Source organism: Limulus polyphemus, unplaced genomic scaffold (assembly GCF_000517525.1).
Source record: "Limulus polyphemus unplaced genomic scaffold, Limulus_polyphemus-2.1.2 Scaffold457, whole genome shotgun sequence".
Taxonomy (NCBI): Eukaryota; Metazoa; Arthropoda; class Merostomata; order Xiphosura; family Limulidae; genus Limulus; species Limulus polyphemus.
In genome coordinates, this window is record NW_013666067.1 from 83,776 (window position 1) to 106,112 (window position 22,337).

General features: G+C 34.3%; 1 protein-coding gene across 1 annotated transcript in view; it reads right to left on the reverse strand.

The window, feature by feature from the left end:
- Window positions 1-11,504, reverse strand: part of LOC106458406 (leucine-rich repeats and immunoglobulin-like domains protein 2) — a 53,517-nt gene extending 42,013 nt beyond the window's left edge. The window contains exon 1 of the mRNA XM_022384613.1: window positions 11,364-11,504. Within this exon, the coding sequence (XP_022240321.1) occupies window positions 11,364-11,385 (22 nt within the window). The 5' untranslated portion in view covers window positions 11,386-11,504. The remainder of the gene's footprint in view (window positions 1-11,363) is intronic.
- Window positions 11,505-22,337: the final 10,833 nt, after the last annotated feature.

A 22,337-nucleotide genomic window follows, 5' to 3' on the forward strand; every position in this document is an offset into this window, starting at 1 on the left:
GGCAAACTAATAATAGATACTTTTTTTTTTTTTTACGTTAACAATACAAATTTAAGCGTTTACGTACATACATATATTGTTGATTCTTACTCTCGAGAATCTCCTCAACTACTGGAGAATAGGAGGGAGTTTTGCAATACATATTTAACAGTATAATCTATGTATGTTTCTAAATAGAAATTTAATCTGAACAAACGTTGATATTAAAATAAATATATAATAAACCCGTCACACTCTTTAGTTTAGGAAATACCATTAGGTAGCTGAAATTCTTCTTCACCAGAAATCTGTTAATTACTTATACTTAGATTGTTTTCTATTATATGTAGGATGTTAAGGAAACCCAATCTAAATAGTCACGATATTAACCTGTTATTGATCGTCTGAAAAACAGTACCAGTATTTTATTCCATAATGGAATTATAAGGAATAGATAGCATTATCAAAGTATGTTGATGATTTCATTACTACAAACACACATTTGTTAATATGAAAGAGCTATTTACATATTACGGACACAAGTTTAAATTAGCCGCCGTTTCCTTATAAATGTGGAATGGTCACGATAGTCATGTTGTAAACAAACATATGTATCCTATATGAAAACGAACCGCGGTCACCGAGATTGAATATGCTTCTAAAATCTGATCAACAGCTTGATAGGTACGTATCTCATCATAGTAGTCGACGCTTCTGTATCTAAGTACAGAAGTTTTACTAACGGTTTGTTACAAAGTTTGACAGTCTTGTCTGTAATTTATTATCTATATTACTAACACTATCTTATTTAAGTACTTCACACTTTACAGTGCTTCTTCAAATTCTCAGGTTTGATCAACTAAACAGTAGCTGTTAAAAAAAAAAAGTTAATATCTGTCTATCTATTTTTGTTATTGTTAATTTGCTATGTTACTTTGCATGTAATGTTTTTCATAAAAGAAATTAAGACAACATGTAGTACTCAATACTCATCTTCCTTTATTGAATCATTAATTTTTAGCAGAAACACTATTAGAAATACTGATTTTTCCTGTACAAAAGACTTCCAATAATGTTTACTGAAAGTCTGCCAAATTTCGTGAAGATACATAAATCTTATCGTATCGAACGATGTATCGATAAAATCGTATCACGGCTTTACGATACGATACTCGTATCGTATCTCTGTATCGCCACATCTTTAGTAATTACTCATTCTGAAGATAACTTTTCGTACAGCAACAGCCAAAAAAAAGGCAACATTTCGAAGAAGGGAGCCTTCTAGGTACTTCTTAGAAGTAGAAAACTCGCGAACGGAATGTTTAGGACAGCAATGAGAGGAGAAACCATGTCCAAATTCAATAAGGAATAACACTCTCATCTGCAAAGTGATGGCTAGTTGCGAAAGACAACCTTTAGAATAAAAAGACCGCTGCGACGAAGTTTGCCATACCTTCCAGTATCCTTAACAATATAATAAACAAGGATCTGAAGTTCATACTAGAAATAAACGACCTCATAAGACCAAAATGTTGTTTTTATTTAATTAGACACTCAACGTTTCGCTTTACAGCTTCTTCAGGAGCGTTCACAAACAGTAACTGACCAGATCGTTTATTTCTAATATTAACATGTCTTCTATACACCAATATGCATTACAGAAATTAAATAAGAATTTTAAGTTGATCATGGCTTAACAAGCCACAAATACACAAGCTTGCAAACACGCATATCTCGAAATCAATGGCTGTTTATACGAAACAGGTAGCTGACGAAACTGGAATCCCATCAATCCTGCCATTGCTACTGAAGTATTAGGTCGTCAAGAAATTAATGTCGCGTTTTGGAACACTTTCATTAACCACACCCCAAGAAACGTACATCACTTATAATAGTTAAACGAAACGCCTAAGCGTCAGGTTAATGTAGACTATATAATGTATAAAGTTTAATATACTCTAACCCCTTACAGTGATGGCACACGACGAGACACACATTCGACATGTAATGCTATTTGAATACAAGAAGGGAAATAACGCCTCTGTAACCACAAAGTATATCAAAGAAGTTTATGGAAATGTTTTGAACGTTCGTTTATGATAAAGACATCAGCCTGCTCATGGAAAGCTGCATAAAATGAGAAAAATTTTGCAAGCTTGTTCTCTTAAGAAACCAACGTTGTTAAGAAGCACCTAACTAAAGGAAAGCATGAATATCAGGTAAATACTGTCTTAGGAACTAATATGCTGAACACAATCATTGTTTTTCAAAAAATGTAAATGATATTTCGCAAAAATAATCCGATTTCTTATACAGTATTTAAACGAGTAATGGGTCAAGAGTGAACTAGCGATTATCTTATTGAACTGTGAATACGAGGGTTCAGAGTACGTGTCCCGTTGCCAAAAATCGGGCTCTGCACTTTGTACACAACCTTACAAGTGTGACAATGAAATTCCACTATTCGGTAAGAGTTGTCGTTCGGTTCCTCCAATCCACTGGTTCGAAATTAGGGATGTTAGCTTAGATAGCCCTTGTGTAGCTTTGAGAAAAGATGCGAAACTAACTAAGAAAATTATCTGAAATAAATTTTGAAATATACACGAGAGAACTCTCAATATCTGCGGCACTTCAATTTTTTTTAGACAAGATTAGAGTAAATTAATCTACTAGTCCTTTTTTCCCTTTTCATTAGCTATATTTTTGTGTATACCTGATTTGATTTTAATCATCAGGACCTCAACTTGAAATTATTTTAGGCAGGATTAGAGTAAATGAATCTACTAGTCCTTTTTTCCCTTTTCATTAGCTATATTTTTGTGTATACCTGATTCGATTTTAATCATCAGGACCTCAACCAGGGATTTTTTAGGCAGGATTAGAGTAAATAAGCTACGAAATCTTGGGCATGGTCAAATACATCAATCGAAAGGATTTGAACTCCTGAGTCCAAAATTTTAATAAGATCTCAAATCGGCCAATAGATGATGGAGCTAAAACGTTTGTACTTGAAAAAAACTCAGACATTCTATGAGCCGCTATGCCGTGGCTAAAAACTAAACGTGTACCTGCAGTTTTCTGTCGAAGCGGTTTCAAAATACCTTTCGTTGCTTCAGACAAGTTAAGTTGTAATTGGTATACTTTTTGTTAATAGTAATCTGTTACGTAAGAAAAACAAGTTTCGTAGTTCTCAGTCTAGTTTAAAAACTCGATATCAAAATATCAAAGAAGCACGAGACAAGAACTATTGAAAGGCGATAGATACCTAGGTTTCTTGTGACAAGATACATATACAATCCAAATATCTTCATATCGTATAAGTAATAATGTTCGATGTTTCTTTTTCAGCCGTTTTTATTCCGTAATTCACTATTTGCTCTTAATGTAAAAGTTACTATGCATTCAATAAATGTTAATACATATATATATATATATATATATATATATCGTATCAATCATTACCGCCCCTCCAGTGACTCAGTGGTAAGGATAAAGGTTTCTAACGCTAAAACCAGGTCTGATAGTCGTAGGGGGCACAGTACAGATAATTAGCTCATTGTGCAGCTTAGGCAAACAAAACAAACAGAGGGACAAATACTACCGTGTCTCTCGTATAACAGTCGACCTGATGAAACATAATATTAGGCGAAAGATCTTGGCAGCACTAGATGTGGCAAGAACATTGTTTTTGTTTTTAAGTATAATTATTATAAATATGGAATTTTCTATATGATTCCCCATACCTGTTGCAGCGTATGCAATCCGGAAAATGAACTTTGGTCAACATATTTAGCGTTTCCCGTTACAATGTCCAATCTTATGATGAAACTAGTATGAACTATGGAAAATAGGAAAAAGATAACTAAACGTTCATAGTTACAATGTGAAATTTCTGATAGAGTATTTGAATACGAAGAAAGGAAACTCGTTCCCGTTCAGATCTGTATTGTGGCCAGTGTTTAGTATGTAAATTAAACTTAGCTAGATGATTAAAGGTCAGTACATTATTTAAAATTATTAAAAAGTGTGTGTGTGTTAAAAGAAAAGCAAGCCAGGAATACAGAAGTCTAGTGTATCAAAAGAAGCAGGTTAGACATCTTAGTGGACAGGGTATGGAGAAGTGAGACTAAATAATTACAGCTATGTTCCCTCGTCCTATATTAATGTTTGAGAAGAAGTGCTAATAAAATAAATAGCGGTTATAATGTTTGGGCTTATGAATGAGAACGGGGAGGGAAAACTAGATAGCTGCAGTTGGGTCTTCTAAGGAAAACTTTATATGAAATTATAGGGCTTGTAAATTGTAATCGGTTGTTGCAACGAGTTTTCACATGCTTAAATCACATTCGATATTAAACAAAAGCAATATAAAATAGGAATTGCTTTTTCCCTAACTATATCTTATCCCCAAACCCCCATACACATTCTCTCCATAAGTTGTTCCTTTCTGTAACTTGTCTCTTCTGATAGATATCGAATCTTTATACAGCCGATTTTCTTTCCTATCATGATTGTTTTTGCACATTTGAAATGTTTTAATGAAATATGATTCATCAATTTAAGGAAATAAAGTGTATTTGTTGAATATCTTCTTCAAAAGAAATTTAAAAAAAAACAATCTGTAAAAACACATAATTGATTTCCCTCCCTTTAAAAATGTTTCTTTGGTACGTTTACTTCGATATCTAAAACAAGTAAAGCGCTCTTGATAAAATTGGTAATTATGACCCATGAAAAACGTTTATTTCAAGAACCCCATAACCACCTCCACACAAAATAACGAAACCGCAACTAGTTTTTGTTCCATAATAACGACCGTGGTAATAAGTATTCTACGGTGTTGACGTACTTTTGGAGTAACAATACATGTTACAATTTGAAAGTGAGTAAATCTGTAACATTCCCCTAACACTTAAACTAGTTGAAAAATTATATATTTATATATTACCCCATGTTTAATTTTCGGAGGACTCTTGAGTGTGTATGTGTTTGTTGGTGGGGAGATGTTTATTATCTTTCTTTTCGTAAGTGGAAGAACGCATGTAGTCAGATGTTTGTTTTGTTTGAATTTCGCGCAAAGCTACACGAGGGCTATCTGCGCTAGCCGTCCCTAATTTAGCAGTGTAAGACTAGAGGGAAGGGTCATCACCACCCACCACCAACTCTTGGGCTACTCTTTTGCCAACGAATAGTGGGATTGACCGTCACATTATAACGCCCCACGGCTGAAAGGGCGAGCATGTTTGGTGTGACGGGGATTCGAACCTGCGACCCGCAGGTTGCGAGTCGAGCGCCCTAACCACCTGGTCATGCCTACAGATAAGTGTAACTGCATTTCTTGAATAACTCCTGTAAATTAGAAATTCACTGGACGTTCAGAACGTAAATAATTTTATTAGATTTTATTTTACGTACAATATTACACATTTTTGAGATTTTGCATACATCTTGGTTAGGGTTCAGGTAACAGACGCAAGGAGTGTAACGATTATTGTGTGAAGATGAAGAATTCGAAAAACATAAACACGACGAAGTTATCAATGTAACAGTTCGTGCTCACGTTCTCATATCTCCAACACGAACTTTGAAAGAAACAAAACCATAAATACAGATAAAAGTAACGAGTTTACAATAACAACAGAACCGAAATGAGAACTAAAACTAAAATAAATTCATGGTATACAAAACATATAATGCAAAACAATTAATCAGCATACTTTCAGAAACAAACAATGGCTTACAGTAATACGCTGAAACAAAATCGCTAGAGGATCCGATTACTTAGAGGAAAAACACTTAACAAAACTAATATTACACTGTAAAAAAAATGCATATTTTCTTAATCCTATATTTAAATATTAAAATCTATATTTAACTAGCCCCCTAGTGGCTGTGCGTTAAGTTTGAGAGTTTATATAGCTAAAAATCGAGTTTCGAGTGCATGCGATTGGCACAGTACAGATTGCCTATTATGTAGCTTTGTGCTTAATAACAAACAAACTACTTAAACAATACAATGACTAATTAACGTTAATACAGTTCTTTAAAATCCATTAATAAGACTGATAGAAGTAAAAATTCAATGACAGTTTATACTATAATGAAGAATAAAAATATAAAGTTTACACAAGTTAAGGACGAAGTAACAAGACTTTACTCAAACAGTGAGCTAGTTATATATTTTCATAAGACAGTGTTATATTTAGCTATAAACATGTTTAAAGATATATTATACTCTTTTTTTGTTTGTTTGTATTTCTGACTTTAAATATACAATAGCACATGCAATGTGCTTGGAAACAAATTGTAACTAAGACAGTTAAAAAGTTGACCGATAAAGATCCCCCGTTGAACAAATTACTTCTTGAAGCTAAATAAAACAAAGACGAGCTCGTGATTTAGGTTAAACTAAACAAGGTTGAAAGACCCACGAATAACTGAAGCCTGGAAACAAAACTGTCTCGATATAAATAAAAAATAAAATAAGATAGGGCAAAGTGTTTACTGTAAAAACCTTTAAGTAACGATTCTATCCCATCTTTCTCTATTTTACCGAAAATAAAATTAAGGGAACGATGTTTTTTGGCCCAGCATGGCCAAATGGTTAGAGCGCTTGACTCGCAATCTGATGGGCGCGGGTTCGAATCCTCGTCACACCAAACATGATAATCTGAATTTTATAGAAAGCCTCCACACGCTTATAAATATAAACAACACGACGCTCCAAAGAAAAGTATCTATTATTAGTTTGCTGTAGTCAGTGTGCGATAAACGTTAGAAGCTATAACTGTGATTGTTATAATGTTTATCAATGGGAAAATTTCGCATATTTGAACAGGAACCATTACAAAGTTCGAACATTACAAAACTATTTAACTTCATTGGATTCTCATCGGACATTAGTATTTTTACGAAAACATTATATAAATTCATCGTTGAAAAACTCGGCGTGTGTGGCCGGTAATTAACGAAAAACAAAGCTAGCTAGCTTCCTGTTAAGTGAATTATACCTACGTCAACTCGCAAGCAACTCGCTCATCGTGGACCCTCGATAACATATCGAAGAAGTTTCAGACTAGAAAGAAGATTTTATATTGCTTGTAAGTTTGTGGAAATTTTGTTTATAAATCATTGTTTGTAATAACTATTTGTAATAACTGTTATTGTAAATTGTATTTTTGTGTGTATATTAAAATGTATTTGTGCTAAAAAAGTAAACTGTGTGTATCAATCTTGTTCGCAAACATCATAAACTGACTATATATCGGCTTCTACTTACTACTAAATTTATCAGTTAACTCAATTTCAGGCTATTTGAAATTCTAATACGTAACAAGAACAATATGATATCACGTGCAAGGCATTCCAAATGTTCTTATACTCTATCCAATATCCTTTTCACTATACATTCGAGCGTGAATAAATTCACTATCGATTAGCCTCCCCCCCAGTGGCACAGCGGAATGTCTGCGGACTTACAACGCTAGAAACCGGGTTTCGATACCCGTGGTGGACAGAGCACAGATAGCCCATTGTGTAGGTTTGTGCTTAATTCCAAACAAACAAATCATTATCGATTAAAAATTATTTTTACATGAAACTAAGTGTTTTGTCGTTGAATTCGACAAGTATAAGATATGATTTAGAGTCGTTTTTTTCAAATTCGAAATGTAGTTTAGAGATCTGCAAATAAACTTAAAACCTTATACAACTGTTCTATTTTGATAAGTTTTAGTTATGAAATATGTATTGAAATAAGATTAACTTTTTTTTTATTGAAATATCATCAGAATCACCCTATTCAACACAATTTCGATTAAAAATATGAAAAAAATATTTGACAGACAGAGAAAAACGTAGTTCTTACACACACAAACACACACACTGTTCTCATTATCGAAACTTCTGTATTCTACTTGAATGATAATTTAGGAAAATGTCATTACTCGGAGAAGAACCAACAGTGATGAATTTTGTAGTTAGTAGTACTACCAAGCAGTGGAGAAATCAGAAGAAAATTAGACATTCAAATCCAGTGTCATAGCTACTAAACAAGTTTTAACTTTGATTCGCACCAGCTTTACAAACAAGTGTCAAAAATTGGAGAAAGTTGTAATTGTTCCCTAAAACTACCGTGTTCGTAAAGTTAATGAACATTATGCCTTCATGAAGCCAATGATGTGTGTGTGCGTGTCAAAACCACAGGCATCCTGTTCATAATTTTTATTTTCCAAAAAAAACTATTATGTTGTAGTTGTGTTAAATAATAAGTTTTCTTGTGACGAAACAAACATATATAATTGAAAAGTAAAGACAATACAAACAAATAAATGAGGAGTTCGATTGCTAGTTTGTTTGTTTCAGAATTTTCGCGAAAAGAGCCATTTACGCATAGCTTTTCCTAGTTTTGAAATTATATAATAGAAGAAGGCGATTAGTAAACAATAGCCATTGCCAATTGTTGGCTGACCGAATATTGTGACAAAGAGCTGTGAACCATTCACAGTCCGGCATGCTAACCACCAGGTCACAACCGGTCTAAAATGAGAAGTTGAATTACTTCTGTGAATATAGTTCTAACCAAACAACATTTTCTAAAGATTCTGAACATATCTTGAAAATAACATTTGTTCTTAGACAGAACCTTAAGAAGTATCAGTTATTTTTTCGTATTAAATATAATTATTAAATAGTTTGCATGCACAGGATTTAAACTATAATACAAAACTTGAGTTTTGCTTGACGTGATTAGGTTGCATTAACAAAACAAAAAATTGCTAGTCCAATTACGTACTGCATGTGGAGTTGTAATTATTACACTGAAAACCGGTTTCATGAGAATTTATAAAAACATCTTTCAAGATCAACCATCAAACGGAAACAACTTGTTATAGTAATACTGTTTACCAAAGAAAAATATAAACGTGAAGCATAGTTTTACACAACAACAAGTGGTTATGCCAAATAAATACAACTAAAATATCACTAAAAATAAAAAAGAAAAACACATTTTGTAAAATACTATCCATATTATAAAAAAAAAGAAGTGTTCAATGCCACCTTCTGGGATCTTAAGCTATTTCTAACCTTTTCTTTTCCAACATAAACTACAAGATTGTTTCAAAGGCATTTCAATAAGTGTAACGTAGTATCTGTACAGACTTTACTGACGAAATTGCAAACGAAAGTTGCAAGAACATAGAAGTCTTGATCTTGATTACATTGTTTTACTGTGTTGGTTACAAGAAAGCGAATATTGCACGGATACAGAAGTTTTTGTTCTGATACGCTTCATTTTTTTTTTAACACATTGCTAAATGTTTTTGTACTTCAAGATAAATAATAAATGCAAAGTTTACGACAATCTAATACTATTGGTGATCTAATAACGTACATTCCCAAGTAATGTGTCAAAATGGAAATTTAGGAACTTTACCTAAGCAAAGTCTACCTTATATAAGCAAAAATTGACAAAAATAAGAAACTATCTTAAATAACTTTACACACACACACAAAATTAATTCTTTAACAATGAGAAATAATTTCTTTATAACTAAGAATATTATATCGTAATCAGTCTCTTTTGAGCTTCAAACTGATTTTTCCAACAAGTGCAAGGAATATTGTGAAAGTTTCTTGTAGATGTAAAGGTTGAAGATTGGTAGTAGATGTAAACATTAGCTATCAGGTGAGGCTGTATCAGAGAGTTTCACTACATTTACGTGACCTTTAGCTATCAGGTGAGGCTGCATCAGAGAGTTTCACTACATTAATGTGACCGTTAGCTATCAGGTGAGGCTGCATGAGAGTTTCACTACATTAACGTGACCTTTAGCTATCAGGTGAGGCTACATCAGAGAGTTTCACTACATTAACGTGACCTTTAGCTATCAGGTGAGGCTGCATCAGAGAGTTTCACTACATTAACGTGACCTTTAGCTATAGGTGAGGCTGCATCAGAGAGTTTCACTACATTAACGTGACCTTTAGCTATCAGGTGAGGCTGCATCAGAGGCCGTTAGCTATCAGGTGAGGCTGCATCAGAGAGTTTCACTACATTAGTGTGGCCGTTAGCTATCAGGTGAGGCTACATCAGAGAGTTTCACTACATTAACGTGACCTTTAGCTATCAGGTGAGGCTGCATCAGAGAGTTTCACTACATTAGTGTGGCCGTTAGCTATCAGGTGAGGCTGCATCGGAGAGTTTCACTACATTAATGTGACCGTTAGCTATCAGGTGAGGCTGCATCAGAGAGTTTCACTACATTAATGTGACCGTTAGCTATCAGGTGAGGCTGCATCAGAGAGTTTCACTACATTAGTGTGGCCGTTAGTTACCAGATGAAGCTGCATTAGAAAACTTCTCTAAACTGGCTACTTTCGGTAAAGTTTGGTTAACCTAGATAAAAAAACGTAAGGTAACGTGCAAATCCAAGTTTATTTGATCCTAACAGCCAAAATAGTTTAGCTTCCAATAGAAGTGAATAATGAAAAAACAACAACAAAAAAGACGTAAAACAACTTAGTGCAAGATTACTGCTATTATTCCTAGCATCTACATATTACGTTTCACGAGTGAAGTAAGAAAAACACGTTAGTAGTGAGAAATGAAAATAATTTTCGGAAGTATACTTTATCATTGTTAAATTTTGGCAAACATTTAAAATTATGCAAGTATTCAATGTGAAAAAAAAACACATTTTGGCAACAAAAGGGATTACAGTAAAATAATGTTTTATAAACTTTTATGAAGAATACAATAAAATACAAATGTTTCTTGATACAAACACACACACACACATATATATATATATTACAAATACACGCACACACTGACAAACATGTAACACAGACACATTGCCGTTAAATTTTAGAGTGGCCTGATCATTGCCATATTGCCACTTCTAGTTCTAAGGAGTCTCGGGGCATGCACCGCAGAAAAAAATAAAATAAAACTTAATGGTACGAGATTGAATCTTCAGCCATTTTACCTACAAATACTGCATACAACAATTAAAATAAGCAAATTTTACTACACAAGTAGTATATATTCATGCCATAAAGTGGCCACACCGTTTCCCGATGGCCCATATATATATATTTATTAGTCAACAACTGAATAATTTTATTTGCACCCGAAACACCAGCAGAAACAGGGTGCTAAAACCTTAATTTCTTAGCACCCAACTTATGAGTGGGGAGCTGTTTCATATTTTCGCGGTGAAAGTATGAACTTTAAGGTATTAATCAATCAACTACAGTTGTTAAAGGAAAAACTACCGATTGTAATATCTTTAAATACTGAAAAAAAAATATCAGTTGTAAAAAGGTTTTATAACTTTGTTATTACGAGAGTACTATTACAAGCATTAGAAATAACAAACCGTTTACGACGACATGAAACATTCATGACCCTGCGTAGCAGTAGTCGCAGTAATACTAATAGTTGAAGTGGCCGAGGAAAGTTGACGATTCTTGCGATCAAAACCCTTTACGGTCTAACACCGACACGCGATTCTCTTGTCAGTCAGCAGAAACATCAGCTATAAAAGCAACGTAATCCTGTGAATTGTGCATGTGAGCTAGATTGTTCCACTCTTTAAAAGGGGAAGGAAGGGACACGTGATGGTATAGACGTATTATTCAGCGTCTGATCCGCATGCAATACACGCTGATACTTCACACATTTATTTACCGACTCTTTTTTTTCATTTGTTCCTCGCCCTTATAAAAATAGGTAGGCTTGGTGTCTCGTTTCTTTCCCAGAACGTACGCTCGGACAAACCAGTGTTACAACTTTTCCGACAAAAACCTGCCAGATTTCATATTCCTTTGGTGCAGAGGAAGAGGCGTCCGAACGATGGCTACTCGACTGTCACGAAAGATCCACTGAATAACCTCGTTCTTGTAAGCTGGGTCAGCTTTCGAATTGTTTAATATATTAAATATTTTACAACCGGCTGGGTCTTTAGTATTTCTTGCGTGCAAGCTAGGGACTCCCATCTCGCCTTTATACAAACAACTATTAAACACATCATGATGTATAAAGCCCGAATTTGGGAAAAATGATAATTCATTGTTATTTTTAGGATGCTTATATCTAGTCCTTGCTCATATTTCAACCGGTTATAAATGAGTTTAGCACAGCTACAGTTTTTACTGAAACAGTTTGCCTGTATACTTTATACACAGTGCAGCTAGTTGATCAGTGAAAATCACTGTTACACGGTGAAACTAAGTTATAAGTAATAATCACTGTTACACGGTGAAACTAAGTTATAAATGATAATCACTGTTACACGGTGAAACTAAGTTATAAGTGATAATCACTGTTACACGGTGAAACTAAGTTATAAATGGTAATTTATAACTTAGTTTCACCGTGTAACAGTGTGGTAATCACTGTTACACGGTGAAACTAAGTTATAAATGATAATCACTTAGTTTCGGAATTAATCATCCTGCTCAAATTTCTCCTTCGTTGCTTACAAGATGTTTGTTTACGAATGTCCCATAGAATAATGGCTCTGAAATACGACAGCAGCTTTGCTGATCAAAAGTTTCCTTCATGTAAAACAAAGATATTAATATTTTCAACCACAGCAGCGCCTATGTGAACATGTTGTAAACAGTCAAGTTCGGGTGTGGTTGTCCATATTGTTGAACTACTGGCCGATGGGGGAAGGGGGCAGCAGCAGCTGCCATAAGGGATTTGTTACCGGCTCTTGAACCAAGTAACGGGATTAATTGTCACTTTTATAACACGCCCACAGTTGAAAGCGTGTAGCGTGTTCAACTGAACCGAAGCTAGAACCTTGGACCTTCTGATACACAACTCGGCGCGCCCAGTTCCTTAAACAAAAACATCTTAGTCTACGACTTTTATACGTGAAATGCCTGTTCTATATGTTTATGGCGAAGACGTGATCAAAGACGAAGAAATATCAATTGATATAAATATAGTGCCATAATATTATATATATATTTGACGTCGTTAATTAAGGCTAAGTATTAACGTCTCAGATGTTATTACAAATGCGAAGATACCAAAGCTCAAGCCTAACATTAAATATATTTCGCTGTCAGAAATTTTAACTGTTATCATTATATTAATAGCAGTGAGCCGAGGAATTATATGACCTCATTATATACCTGTATACACTTACCTTGAAATCCAGTATCTTGTTGTAGCCTTCACTTGTTGATGTTTCGTGTGTACTTGAAGTGTTCTCAGATTACTTCTTCCTCCTTCACCTGCATGCGTGTGTATCATGTTTACCAGACGAAACTGTAACTTATGAACCCAGTCACGCCCGGCATGGCCAGGTGGATAAGGCGCTCAACTCGCAATCTGAGGGTCGCGGGTTCGAATCCCCGTCCCACCAAACATGCTCGCCTTTTTTAGCCGTGTGAGCGTTATAATGTGACGGTCAATCCCACTATTCGTTGGTAAAAGAGTAGCTCAAGAGTTGGCGGTGGGTGGTGATGACTAGCTGCCTTCCCTCTAGTCTTACACTGCGAAATTAGGGGCAGATAGCCCTCGTGTAGCTTTGCGCGAAATTCAAAAAAACAAAACAAACAAAACAGATGAACCCAGTCGCAAAGATATAAGGATCTAAATAACAAAGAAACGGGACAAAATTAAATAAGTGAAGAACGAATAGTAATATTTTAAATAACAAAGCATAATATAACAAAAGCAAAAAAAGATATGAATAAGAACATATAATAACCCATTCAAAATTAGAGTAGCCTGTCATGGCTAAATTCAAATGCTCGTCCAAAACGAGTGAGTTTTTAATCTACCTAATATTTAAGATCGACGTTCGTGTTCTGTTCTTTCTTTACATGTTCACAAAGGAAGCTGTAGTGGTAGTGCAATCATCTTCTAGTTAAGAACTAGTTTTCTTGGCTTAGTGGCAAGAGATTTTAGAATTCTAAGGAATTCTTTCCGGGAATGGAGAATGACACGGGAAAAGCTGTAGGTAGGCAGCACAACATTACTTTCGTTTAGACAGAGATTGGTAACAGTACTACTATAACCCTAAAACCTACAACACTAGTAGTAGAAGTACTTTTATTCACCAATCAAAGTTGTAGCAAAATACAGTAAAGTCTTCATAAGGAATGCAGAAACCAACAGAAAGACTGGATAAGGAATATTACTTGGACATTCGAGCCCCTCTTTCACGATCTCCTCAACCATAAACGTGCGAAGTTTCAATTTGCCCAACCAATTGTAAGAGATATGTGATTGAGAATGACGTAAGCCTACATGAAAGAGGGAGAGTTGATCCCCCAAGGAGCACTCTAACCTGCAATAAGAAGAATGAGTTACAGCTGAAGTGCAAGATTCCCATCATGCTTCTAAAGACTTGGATATGAACACTTTACCTTTAGTTATAGTTCTAGACACCTTACTATTCCCTTGACCATAAAAGACGAAACCTGTCATAGAAGAGGCGAATTTTTTTTTTTTTTTGAACCCGACATATTACTGAAACTAAACGTTTGTCTTATATAATGAACAACATTAGTGGAATAAAAATTATTTTGAAACTTATCAAGTGTTCTTCTTCTGCCTATTAGCACATTGTTAAGCGTGCTCTCAATGTCTAGGGCTTATAACGCCCCGATTCGCCACTAACAGCCTCAACATGTAATCGTGAAGGCTAAAACAGCAATAGCACTTGTCTCATAATCTCGTACTAGATATTTCTTGTATACATGATAACACCATTCTTTCACTACATATTCTGAAAATGCTTAAATTAATAAGCAGATCACAACCCCTACTCTGCATTCCAGTTCTCCTGAACCTTCTTAGAAGAACAACAATACATTTGCTGAACAACTAATTTTTCAAAACTTGTCGTCAACAAACAACAATGTGAGATCAAAAGCATTTAATAAACCATAGTAAACAATAGTTAGTCTAATTTCAACTACTCTTCAACAGAACCAAGTTAATTTTCAAAAAACCTTATTTTAAGATACTTTAAATCAGGTCTACTTTGATGCCACACGTAACGGAATGATAAGTATTAATATCCCCGTAGTAAAGAATGTTGTTATCAGACGATACAACAAAATAAACAAAATATTAAAATTGTATAATCCTAACAATAATTTAATGTTTAGATCTCTAAAACTATAAATCCAAAGAGAATATGAGAACATCAAAGCGTTAAAAGCAAAGGTATGCCATTCCTAATAAAAACTTGTCACTCTTTATATTCTTTTGTATTGTACTATTAAAGTTAAAGATAATTTTTATGATTGTTAAGCATAAACAATAAACATAATTTAAATAACTACGCCTTAAATATTTATAATCTTTCTATAAAGTAAGAAGTAAGGTATATGTTGGGAAGATAAAATCATTTAAATATGTAAAAGCCAGTTGTCTTTTGGTAACCCTTCTTGCTTCTTTCGTATGTGTCAATTAGCAACAAAACTATGACCTGATATTGTTGTCTTAAGTATTTATCTAATACTTTAAACGTTCACAAGGATTGGCTTGAACTTTACTTATTTTAGATCGTTTAACGTTTTAGTTTATGAATATGCTTAGCGTGACGAAGACATTTCGAAGTTCGTGGTCAGGTTACCGAGTTAGCGCCGTTTTTCGGGTCACTTTTATGAAAATTTCTAGCATGAGTAACTTTACATCACACTATCGTTGCGTTCTTTACGAAACTTCTTCGTTCAAATCTATTTCCCTGTCAAGAGGATGAAGCACCCAAAATTAATAGGTTTATGATAAAAATCCTATCACAAAGTTTAAACCTAAAAGTTAATTTCAAGTACCGTCATTAGTTAAGACTAATGGCAATACAATAGGGAGAAAGATGAAAATGTTTTATCCAAAAAAGTAATAATACAACTGAAAACTTCACGAAACCTAATAAATAAAAATATATGAACAATGGTCACTAACTTCTAACTTAGATTGTTTTTAAATTCTGGCCTGATTTTAACGAAACTTCTTTTATTCTGTTTCTATTCTCATTTATATTCTCATTTCATTATAAATATGGCGCTATTTGCGCCGTTTTTGCTGTATTTAATTACAGACAAGCAAGCAAACAAACAATCTCAGAATTTTAGTGATATATATATATATATATGACGTAATTAGAAAAATAAGTTAAGCGGTTGTTTTGTCCTAACAAAACTCCATCTCGTCATTTTTTGAGGAGTGAGGCAAGGCTAATTTTATATAATGCTTAAGCTGCACAAGAGTGGCAAGATAAAATCGACTTAAAATAACAATTAAAGCGTACAGATCGTTAAAGAAAGAAACAAAATAAAATAATCTTTAGTGATGTTTCTACATATATCATTTTTACATCAATGTACTTGTTGCTGATACAGAATTCTGAAGGATTTGTTGTACTACAGAAGGTGTTATGATTTCAGGTGTTCAAATTATAACCCTAAAATGTACTCCCATAAAAGGTTCGATCTGTTAATCTCAAAAACTACAAATTACATCAAAAGGATTCACCTTCAAATAGTGTTCGCCACGAAAATGTGAAGTTTAGGGAGTTGATTGGTCTGTGCCCCTCTTACACAAAATTATTTAAGTGTTCATGTTCAGGAAGGTACCGCATTTAGCTACCTTACAGCAGTAAAAAAGCTTTGTTGGGTCTTCATTGGCCATCCCTATCGACAACTTTACGGAGCTAAGGAACTAGATCTTATAGCTCAACATGTGCGACTACTATTGTGTTCTGTGTGAAAATTTGGATGGGGTATGAGTTTACCTTCCTCATAGCCCGCAAAATGAGAGCGAATTCAGCCACGACGGCAAGCAATTATAATTCCAGATATCGCAAAGAGCTACATAATGGGTTATCTGTGCTCTGCCCACCACAGGTATCGAAACCGGGTTTCTAGCGTTGTAAGTCCGCAGACGTACCGCTGTGCCACTGAGGAGGCTAACAAAGAAGAGAGTACCGGAAATCTTTGTTTATGAATCAATCCACCAAACACGTCTTTCTTGACTGGCAGAATTGGTGTTAAAACATTTGATTAACGAAATTCTAAGATTTCGAAAATACGATATGGAATTTGGTTACAAACTATTTACAAGTATTAAAAGTACTCAAGCACTTTGAACTTCATTTACTTTTATTAAAATATTTTCCATCATCTTGAATATTACATATCTAATTTTTTTATGTAAATTTCATTCTGGTTGTGACACAAATATTATTTTGAGAGGTTTTATATTGGTTTTGGACAACTTTTACATTGACTTTTTATATATCATAAGTTGCTAGGGGTTTTTTGAGTAAAACTATTTGAGATTCTTCCTCTGGTGTTTGAAACTGAACGTATAGTTATTTAAAATTGCTTGAAAATGATTTCAGTTTTCGTATGATTTGGAAGAAACAATCACACATTTTTATAATTTAAAGAATTTAATAGAAAGTCTTAAACGAGATTATCAAACTTACTATTGAATCAAACACGAGTTTTAGCTCAGGTGTGTCCGTCCTTATGAAAATCTTAGAAACAAGTAAATATTCGTCTTTTTATCCTTATAAAATCTCATCGTTATCCGAAATTTTTATCAGTCATCCTATATGTATGTATAAACGTTCTTTTTTTCGTTTGTTTGTTTATCTAGCACAAAGTCTTTCTTAACTTCAAATACAAAATTGAAGACATCATTTCAAGGAATAATTTTGTAAATGCATTCAAGAAAAAAAGATGTAGAGAGTTATTGGAACTCGTTTTCGTTTCCGACATCACATTTGTTTGCCAGAGCGTTTGAAGCAGCCATCCAGTGATGGTGGATTCAGTATAACATATGATCTTAATTAAAATTAATGAATGCTGTAATCTGTCCTCAGGTTTTAAACTGCTCCTTCAATTTTTGTGATGATAAGCTTTGTACAGACTTACGTAGTGAATTTTGTACATGCAAAACTTGAATACTATCATAATATAATACTATTTATAAAAGTTGTTTTGGGACATTCCATTTCATCTGTTTATGAATGTTCTATTTATAAACAAAATGTATGAAAAATAGTAACTACACCAGATGTATAAGTTGTTTGTTTTGAATTTCGTGCAAGGCTACTCAAGAGCTATCTTCGCTAGTCGCCCCTAATTTAGAAGTGATAGACTACAGAGAAGGTAACTCTTCAACACCATCCACCGCCAGCTCTTGGGCTATTCTTTACTAACGAATAGTGGGATTGACTGTCCCAATATAGTCGCGACCCATAGATTGTGAGTCGAGTGTCCTAATCATCAGACCATGCCAGGTTTATACTGTCTCTCTCATTCAATTTTCTAGTGCAGTAAAGGTATTTTTCATGTAGAAAATTTGAGTTACAGTATCAGCAACATTCTGCGATATTATAATAATTTTAAGAATACAGAACAATTTCCTAACCATTGATTTTAATTAAAACAACGAAGCAAAATTACCAGAGAAGAAGCAAACCTTGATCTCATATCTACCCCATCAATCTGGTGGTACAGTTTGTGGAGAAAGTTGTAATATGATTCCTTCATAAATTTCACGAATGCCAAAACCTATTTGTGGCTAATGTAGAGTTTCTTATTGAAATACAGCTTTACATCTTAAGCTTTAAGTAAAAGCTGTTTTAGGTTCACATAGCACAAATTACAAATATTAATCCCAAACGCGAAATATTGTTTACACCGAAGATGTGTTTTGTCATTTTAGTCATTCTATAGTTAGTTGTTGATGCTGTTTCAGCGCAAAGCTACACAATGGGCTATATGCGATCTGTGCACCGCGATGAATCGAACCCTGAGTTTTATCGTTATAAGATGGTAAGCTCATCAGAGACCTAGAAGGAGACACCTACTAGTTAGTTAAAGTAAAATAAAATCGAACAAAATAAATAAAAACAATCTTTTTTTTTTACTATATTTGTGAAATAAATGAAAGTTACAAAATTTTTGTTTGGAATGCTTATGCATATTCAAATATTATTGTGAAAATAACATTTGCCAAAGTCGTATATTAATTTGTTTGCAGATATGCACAAAGGAACACAATGGGCTATCCGTGGCGTGCCCAACACAAGTATCGGAACCAATCTTTTAGTGTTATAAGCCTTCAGACTCCTGCCATGCTCGTATAAACTGCCCATTTACGCTCAAACAGACAAACCTACAGTGATACATAGATAGCAAAATACACAGTCTACTAGCTTGGATAATGAAAATGCTATTTTTGTTCTTTTGTTGTACGGGAGTGGGAAACTACAATTATCACATTAATGCACAGGTAATATCCAGCTCTCGACTAATATAGTTGAATACATTTGGTCGATAAGGACCTTATGCAATTTACATAATGGAAATGATGCCTTTGACTCGTTTTTCTTTTTCAAGCACCATAATATAAATAATTAACGAATGAATTCATCTAAACTAAGACTTTTCAGTTAAAAGTCAGGATTAATATTAGTGCTATCACTAGAAAAATATATTAATATAATGTCAGATGAAACATAACTCTTATGGTGAGTACAGGTTAAGAGGACTATGTGGTATTCTCAGTAGAGCTCTGACCACTCAGTTAGATCAGGTGAGTGATTCTCACGAAATGTTGGATTACATTTCACCATAGAAATCACTCAATAACTCGGAAATTAAGAGTTGCAATGCCCATTCAACTGGTTTTCAAACTCCAAACTATCATTTTCAGTTTTGTAAACTATTGATGTACCAGGCAATGTATCTACTGGCACCAGTCATTCTAAAATGGGTTAATTGAACAACGCTTAGCGCTTAAAGTAACAATGTTCGATAGCTCGGAAAGTATAAGGTCATAAAGCCCTTTCGGTCCGGCTGATCTTATGATCAACTAACCATCCTAACTCTGGTGATCAAGTGTTACTCAAACAATGTAATGCATACACCATTCTCTACAATACCAACCAATAGTCCATAAGATCACAATGCTCTTTCAGCTCAGTTTTCGAACTTCTAGCTATCTGTCATCTTCATTTTTGCAAACTGTTGCTGCAATAGGCATTGTATATATTTGCATCAGTAATCATACAATGTAGGGATATATTGTACCTTACAATATTTCGAAAAGCAAGGAATGATACTTTATTTCTGTCATTGATCTTTCAACCACATGAACATCATAGCTGTTTGATGATCAATTAATACCACAAATATCAATCATGAAGCCATTGTCTACAGCTTGTGTGACTGTCGGCAATGTTTCTGGCTACTTAGTCTGACAAATACTCTTAGTAACTTTCTACTTGTCCAAATCTTGATCAAATAAAGCATTGAACCATAGATTAAACATCACGCATTGCATTGCCTGTACCAGAATCAACTCATTCCAGACAGTGACCTGTCTAAAATGATCAAGGAAGTTGTTCTGACCTTTCTTGATTGTAACCTTAAACATAGTCTTAGTCACAGGGATCAACAACTGGCACAGTGTGGTGGGCATACTCAAGGTCCCTGATACTTTGACGAGTAGATGGCACGTGCTATGTGGCGGCAGAATGATGGTGTGCATTTTACAGCTTATACATCGTGACCAATGGCCATCCTGGCAGGATACTCCCTGGATCAAAGAGCCTCATGATTGACATATGGTTCGCCATCTTCATATTTTAGTGCCCATCATCTCACCTGTAGGTGAAACATCAACTGTTGGTGGACTTCTTACACCAATGGTACCTCCAATCTCTCCCAGCTAGTCTTGGGTGGCTTTTATCAGAGCTGGAGTTGGGTTACTCTTGTTGGCATAAGCGTAGGAGTCCTAACTAGACAGCCTCATTTGGCATCAGTATCGGCAGACATCACACCACCTCGACAACCTTCAATTATTCCTGCTTCCTTCTCATTGAGGTAAAACCTCAGAAGAAGAACTAGACCGGTCATTCTGCGTATGCCAGATTCTGTTAGTTCTTTTTCCTGAATCTGCAGCAGTAATGAGAAAGAAGTCATGAACCTATGAAACACTGTTCCTTTTGACTGTAAGTCATTAAACTCATGGAAAATGTCATTTCATCATGCACAAAGCCTGAAAGTTTTTAAATTTGATAACATAAAAGTAGGATCAAAGTAGTGTATCCTGTGATCATGGCACTAACATTTTCTCCTTCCTCTCTACTCTGTGGTACATTCAGGTCAAGTTAACTAGCCTGAGAGCAATGAATGCATTATGTTTGCAGAATAAAAAGATATATTTGTTAGGAAATAATTCTGAGTTCTCTGAATTTGAGTTTGAGAAAGGAAAAACTTAACAGAATGTAAAACATATATAGGAAATAAATCTTTATCTAAAGTTCAAAACAATCAAAGTTAAATAAGTGCATAAGACAAAGGTCAGTGCCTTTACTTAACAGTTAATCTCTCAACTGTTCCAACAAGTTATAAAGAGGTTCATTACGAATTAGTTGACATTACAGGTTTTACGTATTACAATTTGAAATAGGCTAAAGCTGAGTTAAATTGTAATTTAGACTTAGTAGTTAAATAAATGTCGATAAATATCCAATTTATGATGTTTACCAACAAGATTGATACACACAGTTTCCTTTTTTTATACAAATATGCTTTAATATGAGCCAATAATACAATTTACAAAAACGGGTATTACAAACAATGATTTATGTACAAAAGTCTTCTTTATAGTATGGAACTTCCTTGATATCTTATCAAAGGTTCACGATGAGCGAGTTAATTTCGAGTTGACGTGGGTACAATTCACTTAATAAGGAGCTAGCTACCTCTGTGGGCCTCGCTGATCACACGCCGGTTACAGGTCGAGCTTGAGTATTTTACCGCTGAAGTTATATTACGTCTTCGTAAAAGTACTAATGTCCGATGTGAATTCACTGAAGTTAAATGCTTTATATTGTTCGAAATTTATAAATGTTCCTTGTCAAATATCTTAGGTTTTCCGATCAATTCGCGTTATAAAAATCACTGTTATAGCTTCCGAAGTTTATAGCACACCAACTGTAGCAAACCATCGCATTTGTTATATTTATAGGCGTGTGGAGAGTTTCTCGAAATATCAGCTTACGTAAGAATAGTGACGCTAACACTAGCGTTTACGTACACACAAATAGTGTTGATTCTTACACTCGAGAATCTTCTACAACTTTAGAGAATAGATGAGAGTTTTGCAATACATATTTAACAGTATAAGTTATGTACATTTCTAAATATAAATTTAACTTAAACATACATCGATATTAAAATAAATATATAATAGTAAATCCGTCACACAGGTTAAATAAACTTTTGCAATACATTTCCTCGTGTTAGATATCAAATTCTATTGCAAAGTCTGTATTCTTTCATTCTTCTTCAAGCACTAA